The sequence below is a fragment of the Nicotiana tabacum genome, chromosome 21 (assembly GCF_000715075.1).
Source record: "Nicotiana tabacum cultivar K326 chromosome 21, ASM71507v2, whole genome shotgun sequence".
Classification (NCBI taxonomy): Eukaryota; Viridiplantae; Streptophyta; class Magnoliopsida; order Solanales; family Solanaceae; genus Nicotiana; species Nicotiana tabacum.
Genome location: NC_134100.1, coordinates 20303770 through 20312411, shown reverse-complemented (window position 1 = coordinate 20312411; position 8642 = coordinate 20303770). Strand labels below are relative to the sequence as shown.

Below are 8642 nucleotides of genomic sequence, written 5' to 3'. Positions count from 1 at the left end.
GTCCTAATTTTGTAGATTCTTTGCCTCAATTTTGTAGGTTAATTGGAACTGTGACTCTTAGACAGTGTATAAATGTAGTTAGTTTGTAGTTGATGTGTAGTCTGATGGTTAAATTGTAGATATGATATTTTTTATTGTAGTCTGTATAGCTTATATATTTAACTTCATTCTAACTACAGTTAATCTACATTTATGTGAGATACTTGAAGTAACTGTTACATCCTGTAGATAATGTTTACATGGGCATTGTTCTTCTGTTATTGTTTTGTAGTTATAGGTGTGGGTAGGCTGTTCTTCTTCTAGTTATATTTTGTATTTGTCATGTAGTTATATGTATATTACTGCTTCCTTTTTATGCAAACTACTAATGTTCATTAATTTTATATTTTCTACAGAATGGCCCTTACTTTGCACAACAAAATGTTGATTATGGTGTGCTTAGATTCCACAGTTTGTGTGATCCTAGCATACCTAGCCAGATACAAGCTTTACTCTCTCCGAATGCTTTAAGGGTTTTCAAAAAAACTTGTTTTGGTTACTTATTAGGTCTCCCCACAATCTGTATGCAAAACCAATCACTTCATCTTCTGATGAAGTATGAATTGACAAAGTCTACTGACTCATATTTTTCAGTACTATTTAAGGGTGAAAAATTGAATTTTTCCTTGAGAGAATTTGGGTTGATAACTGGTCTTAATTGTGTGAATAAGTTTTCAGACTATGGTTACACTTCCACCTATGTTAGCCCTTTAATGAATACATATTTTCCGAACAAAGAAAGGGTTGAGAAATGGCATTTGAAAAATGTAGTGACTAATAAAGCATGGGCAAACGATGTGGATGCGGTGAAGTTGTGCATTCTTTATATGTTGGAATTTTTTGTTTGTCCTTCTGATAAAGACCATGTGACTTTCATAGACAAGTTTATGTTCTTTCTAATAGAGTCTAGTAATTTTGAGTCATACCCATGGGGTATCAAATCCTTCAAGCAGGTTATTGAATCTGTCCGACATCGTCTTAATCCCCATGTACATTCTTATCTGATACGGGGATGCTCATTAGACTTGCAAGTGTGGCTATATGAGTATTGCTCGTCCGTCAGCACCGAGCTTGCTACGAGATGTTCTGAATCTATACCTCGCATTTTAAGATGGTCAGCTACAAAGGGGCAGATTTGGTTAACTGCAATTGGAGAGAAGATGATCAAGCCTGAGTGGCTCAAGGTATTTTTTTCCACTTTTGTATGATGCTACAATTACATTCATAATAACTACATTGAATCTACATTTTTTTTGTCACTTGAATTAACTGTTATTTTCATCATTCAGTTCACAAACATGATTGAATCTGGAGAAGAGCTTGGAGTGCTTAATCTGCCAGACAAGATTCAATATGAAGATGAACATGGTGCTCAACCATCACATGTTCCAACTGCTGCTTCTCCATCATTTGAACCCAAATATACAGATTGTCAAGAGGACATTGAATCTGTCAGTAGCAAGCTCAGGAAGTTGGAAAAGGGGATTGTGCAGGTATTATGAATAACTACAATATATTGACATAATTTGCTACATTTTGACTTCATTACATAACAATTATAGTATGTTATACATTGTAGTTAATTTGTGGTATAAATCTATAACAATTATAGTTTGTTGAATTGTAGTGTAACTGTAGCAGTTAGAATAAGATTACCAACTAATTATATATTTAATTTTTAGGTTGATGGAAAGTTAGATGCTTTTAGGAAGGCTGTTTTTGAGGAACTCTCAAGCCTTCGAGAGTTCATAGATCAATCTTTGAAGAGTGTTATGAATGTGATAAACAAGAGGTTTGATTTGGACGAGTCAAAGGTAAGAATTTACATATAATTTTGTACTAAGACTAATTAAGACATATGAATAAAGTAGTCTCAAATATTCCCCAAAATTGTAGTTTGCTGGTAGTTCAACAAAAAATAATTACCAACATCAAGGAGAGAACAACCAGCAATTCCAGTTCAATGCTGGTGATCAACTGCATGGAAGCACAAGCAATACAGGTATCTACAAAATTCCTACATACATATCTACAAATTTCAAGACAGCATTATTTAATTATACTAATCACTTTTTCACTATGTGTTGCAGCTACAATTTCTCCAGAACATTTTCAACCACATGTTGACTTATATCCTGACTTCCAAGAAGCAGCTGAGGCATATAAAGCAGGTACAGAACCATTCCTTCATTACAATAAGGTTTTTATGCAAAATTTTAATAATTTACACCTTAACTACATATTCCTACATATATCTACAATTCTCATTTCCAATTATTCATTCAAGCTGAAGTTTCAGCAGAACATCTACAAGGAAATATTGAGGAAGAACCAGTAATTGATGAAGTAGCTGAGGCACAACAAGCAGGTAATATATTCTCTATATTCTCTATAACTCCATAATACTGTTCATAACTACATAGATCTACACTTATCTATAGAAGGTGAAGTTCCACAGTCGTCAATTCACGGTGTGACTGTGACTGAAGTTGTTCCTGAAGGCATTGATAAAAAAGTTATTCCTGAAGTTGTTCCTGAAGGCATTGACAACAAAGTTTTGACATTGGATGACTTTGAGCTGCCAGAAAACTTATCACAGTTGGTCATGTATGGTGAGCCCATACCAGATGAATCAACCCCTGTTCATCCCGGTAGAACCAGGCAACCGGGAAAACATGCACGATCACCTTTCACATCTTTGTATAGTTCTGGAGGCAGCACATCTATTGGACCTAAATTTTTTTACCTCAAGCACCCCTTCACAAGTGTCATAGGTGAAAATGTAGATCCTGAATTGACAGAAAGGTTCACCAACTGGTTATACATTCGTAGTGATAAAGTATCTAGGAGGTATGAATGTTTCATTTTACACTGTCTGTTCACCATTTTTATACTTTAAAATTGTAATTCATTTTGTCAATTTTTTGTATTTGATATTTTTTTATTATTACAGGAGGAAATATTACTTTTCCAAGAAGGATAACCAAATCAAGCCTTGGTTGGATTTTGGTTGTGAAAAGATTGATAAGAAGGACTGGTTTTATGCCCTTGCTCACCCCGGACAAGTCATCAATAACACAGTAAGTATAAAGAACAGAATCATTCACAATATCTGTTTTGTCTTCAGCTGTGTAGTGTAATTGTAGTTTATTTTTCAGCTATGATGTGTAATTGTAGTAATATTGTAGACAACATATATATATGTTACTATATTTATGTCTCAGCTGTGAAATTTTGCTTTTTATGGACCTTATGTATCATATGTGATGATGATTGTATGTACAAACTGGAATTTTGGTACTTTTGACTGACTTGGAATCTCTGTGTACCACAACTGTAGTTACCTTGTAGTAATATTGTAGAGCTTGTGATTGTGCCTATTAATATTAACTGTAGGTTGAACTTGCTGATTATTGGGACCTTAAGTTAGGTGGTATGTTTCATTTGTTCCTCTGTATAGTGAATAAATGTAGACAGTGCATAAATATAGTTAATGTGTAGTTGTTTTGTAGTCTGATGGGTCAATTGTACATATAGTACTTGTTCACTATGGTTCATACAAACTACAATTAAATTACATTTTGTGAGGTACTTGGACTAACTATTATATTTCTGTAGTTATAGTGTAGCTAATTTGCAGCAATCTGTTAGAGTTTTTAATAAATTCAAATTGTAGTTAATCTGTAGCTGTTTTGTAGACAAGTGTGGTTACACCGTAGCTTATTGTATATGTTTATTCTATTTTGGCAGCACATTGATGTTATTATGTATTATCTGCGAAAAAGAGGCAAATATGGCCCCAACAATAATACTAGGTTCACAACCACCGATTGTTTGTTCAAGACAAAGATTGAAAGAATCTATGACAAGTTCATAAGTTCTCCACCGGAACAAAGGTATTCGGTTGTTAAACCCGAGGATGATGTTGGAGAATATATTCTTGGGTACAGAATTCTTGTTAATGTTGCCTGGGATCTTGTTGACTATGTGCTCATACCTGTGAACCTTGTAGAGAACTTCCATTGGTTGTTGCTAGTTTTTGACATAAAGGACAGACAACTTTATGTTTATGATTCCATGGTGAGTGCAAACCATCATAAAACAGTTGAGACATTGGTTGACAAGTTTTCAATCATTATCCCTCTGTATTTGTCATGCACTGGTTTCTATGGTAAACGTAAAGACATTGACTTCAAGACCACAAAGGCATACATCGAGAAACCAGTTACGGACCCTCTCGACATACAATGGATGGTTGCTGAGATTCCACAACAAAAGGAAGGATCAGTGTAAAAAAATAATCTCCCTTTCTATATGTCTAATTATTTTATTTTAATCATTTGTTATATAATGAAAAATTCTCATCTTATGCAGCGATTGTGGTGTATTTGTGGCTGCATTTGCGGAGTATGTTAGCCTTGGAGATTTGGCAATCCCAAAGGAAGATCTTTCTGACATCGACCAACACCGTAGACGCTATGGAGCTCTACTGTGGGACTATGCAACAAAGAAGCAAGAAGATGGGTCAATCAGTGAGAGTGAGGTTACTGGCAGGCTAGCAAGGAGGAAGGGTGCTCCGGCAAAAAACGAGAGGACTAGAGTGCAACGAAAGAAGAAATAGACTATTATGTTCCTAGTTTGGTCTGTGAAATTTGGTAGTTGAATTGGAAAACAATGTAGGAAATATGTCGTTTTGGTTTTCTACAACACTTTTTGTTGATTAGATTATACTCGAGTACTCTGATTATATTTTTACAACAACAGCTTTGTCTTACAATTTGACTTTAATCTTCAAGTTATTTTTATAAATACCTTCAAGTGGCAAGTAATATCTGTATATAACCGTCATTTGTTACACAGCATAAAGATAAAATAAATACAGGAATCATATAAATAATTTAGCCATCTTTTATCAACAAGGTTTATCAAAAAAATTCAATTTATCTACATTTAAACTACGTTAAACTACATTTTAACTACAACTCCTCTACATATGAATAACAGGACTACAGTTCTAACACAGTTAAACTACATATTCACTACAATCTGGATACAATTTACGTTGAATGCATTCTTTATTAATATCAGTTTTTTTGTATACAGTAAATATTAAAGTTTAACTATTCTATAAAAAAAGACAACTTTAGATGCTTGACAGAATACATAAAAATATAAATAGTGCAGATACACAAATTGATGTTTATACTTCTTATTCATCTTCAAAAACTTAAACAATTACACAAGAAAATCTGATAATTTGAGCTCACTAACATTTATTTTGAATAACTATTCTAACTACATGATATTCATTTCTTTTTCGGTGCATTCTTGCAAGTTCTTTTGTTATGCCTTGCACCTCCACAATTGCCACATGACACCTTGTATTTCTTTGACTTTATTTCATCAAATGTTTTATATCTTTCCTTGTGAGGTCTCCCTGGCTGCCTTTTATCTCCCGCCGGTGGCTTTACTACCTCATCCAAAATATGTTGTGGCACATCCCATTTGCCTTCATCAGGAAGTGGATTTACTGGCATTTCATAGGTAAGCAGAAGACTCTTCCTTGTGTAATACGGAGAGCAATAGTTTTTGTATGTTTCATTCCTATGCCTTAATGCTGCCAAAGCATGCGCACATGGAAGTTCATCAAGTTGGAATTGTCCACAGCTACATTTCTTGTTTTCTAGACACACAATGTACCGCTTCACACCATCTAACACAATATGTATATGATATGTTGAAGCCCTCACCTACAATTGAAGACCAAACAGAAATAATAATACATCAATCATTAAAATGGATTATCAACAATTTACCTACAAATCAACAACAAATATATTACAGGTCATCTACAAACTATTATTACCGACAACTTGACTACAGTTTAACTACAATCTGAAAACACTGCAGCTAGTACTTTTTTTGATTCTCCTGCACCAAAAAAAATATCTTACCCTTAGTTTCTGAGATAATGTACTGTTGTCTTCCAATTCTTTGTTGTATTTGTGACCAAGGTATGTGAAAGTACCCTTTGCCTTCGATAACTTTTCTTTTGTCCAACGTTCAAGAAGAGTCCTCATATACTCAAATATATCAAATATTGGCAGCTCTCTTGCATCTTTTGTTACAACATTCAACGACTCGGCAATGTTTGACGTCATAGTAAAAGTTCTATTCACCGTTGCATGTACTCTTGACCATCTATGATAGCCAATATCATATTGGTAAGACTTTACACGCAGGTCTACCTCTTCAATCTTCAACATCCTTTCATTAAATTCATCCAGAGTGTATGACCGTGTTGTAGCAAAGTACAATTCATGTAATTGTAGATGTCCCTTCTTGAATTTTGACCTTATATTTGTCCATATATGCCACATGCAAGAGTAGTGTGCCATGCCCGGATAGACAACTGATGTTGCCTTCAGTATACTCTCATGCCTATCTGAAACAACACACATTGAAGGTCTTTCACCATATGCCTCCTTGAATTGCTCAAAGAACCACTTCCAAGACGCGTCGTTTTCAGAATCAATCACAGCATATGCCAAGGGCAAAATAGTACCTACATTTTTTAGACATAAAATATGATTAAATAACAACTACAATATATATTGAGAATATAGACAAGTTAACTACATTCTTTTATATAACTACAAAATAACTACAACATAACTACAATTTAACTGCATTTTAAAGACTGTCTACAAAATAAGTACAAAATTATTCCATTATTTACCTGCTGCATCCATGGTGCTTGCTGTCAGCATAACCCCCCTGTAGGCTGACTTTAAGAATGTCCCATCAACCACTACTACCGGCCTACAATATTGCCAACCATTTATTGATGTACAAAGAGCAACAAATGCGTATAAAAAGCAATCATCTACTGCCTTCTTCAATTTAACAACATAACAAGGATAATTCTTCTCAAGAATATAAAAATATTTGGGTAATTTGTTGTAGGAGTCACACGGATTCCCTCTCAAAAACTGTAAAGCTTTTTCCTTTGTTCGCCATGCTTGCATATAGCTTAGGTTCAGTCCATGTTCGGATAACATGTCAGTTTGTATGTCCTTTGGTGTGAAAACAGTCTTAGGATCACAATACTTTGGAACGACCATGCTACCAAGTACTGCTGCAGTACGTTTGCGCTGTATGAATGTTTCGTCCATTAGGCAGCATGTGTGTTGTCGGCTGAAACTTCTTATCTTGAGCATTGTCGAATCATTAATTAACGTTGCCTTGAAATGCCATTTACAGCTTTCAGCAACATATATAAGCCAGTAGCTACAAAAGAAATACAATATTTACACAAATTTATGAAAAACTACAATTAACTACAAACTGACTACAATTTAACTACAATTTATAAAACCCACCTATCTTCAATCATACACTGATTTTGCTGATATATTATCCACAAATAACTACATACCTTCTATGACTAGATCTTTTTACTCTGAACTGGAACTTGTGCATCACTGAATAATTCTTCATTGCAGCAGCTACTGTTTGCTTGTCCTGATAAACTTGTCCTTCTTCAATATATGTTTGCGTAGATTCAGTTATTATTTCACTTTAATATTCCTCTATAGCTGGTGAGGATGGAAATTCAAGTAAGTTTAGGGATCCAGACGAACCTGCAAACAATAAATTCATAAATGTAGTTTCTATGTAGATAATTTTGAAAGCAACATTGCTTTATCCTTTTCAGTACTATGTGAGCTTTGTAGTTTAATTGTAGGTAATTGTAATAATATTGTAGATAACATAGTAACACCATAACTCTCTGCAATGTCGAATCAAACATACCTGCACTGGTGCTTTCATTGTTGATTGCCAATTCCATATTGAAATCTCTTACGCTTATACATAAAGGATACAAACCTAAGTTTTTATTCTCCTTTTTTGGTTTCCATGTACACACGAACCCCTATATCATTCCTAATCTCCATTGGAGGACAATTCTCGTTCACAATGTATTTGATTTCTATAATTTTATCCGATGTATCAATCGAAAATTGTTCTGCAATTGTAGAACTGAGAATTCCGTAGCTTGCATTATCATCTACCACAATGGCATCAACTTCAAAATCTCTAAATCTGCCATAGTTATCCCAATTACCATTCGATTTTAGCATTATTGGGATTTTGACATGATTTCGTGTAGTTGATAGGAAAAAAGACGAAGAACAGATATAGTTTCGACAATTTGAGTACTGATATCGACGAAGAGCAATTTTGTATTCTATAATTTGTATTGCGTTGTAGAATTAGTAAAAGCAATTTGATTACTGAGCTTCAGTAGCTTACGTTTTTTGAGAATTGTAGTTGAGTGAGAGAAGAGAGATCTCTTTCTGTTGAGGAAGGAGAGAATTACGCAGTAATGAGATCTCCTTTAGTTTCAAAATTCGAATAAAATAGTTGACAGAATCACATCAGATCTGGTGCCTTCATTTTAGGGCTTTTTATGGCAAAATCTACCTATTTTTGGATTGGTATATAATTTGTAGTAAAAGTGTGGACTACACGGGTAAATAACAAATTATGAACATTTTTGGTAATAAGATTTGATATATGGTATGGTTAGGTAAAAATCC

General features: G+C 34.1%; 1 protein-coding gene across 1 annotated transcript; it reads right to left on the bottom strand.

Moving 5' to 3' along the window:
• Nucleotides 1-5345: 5345 nt before the first annotated feature.
• On the bottom strand, nt 5346-7891 carry LOC142175156 (protein FAR1-RELATED SEQUENCE 5-like). Its single transcript, XM_075241734.1, has 5 exons — nt 7855-7891; nt 7478-7580; nt 6779-7329; nt 5994-6604; nt 5346-5789 (listed from the first exon to the last, which is right to left on the bottom strand). The coding sequence occupies exons 1-5, from the start codon at nt 7889-7891 to the stop codon at nt 5346-5348; spliced, it is 1746 nt and encodes a 581-aa protein (XP_075097835.1).
• Between the last annotated feature and the right edge of the window lie 751 nt (nt 7892-8642).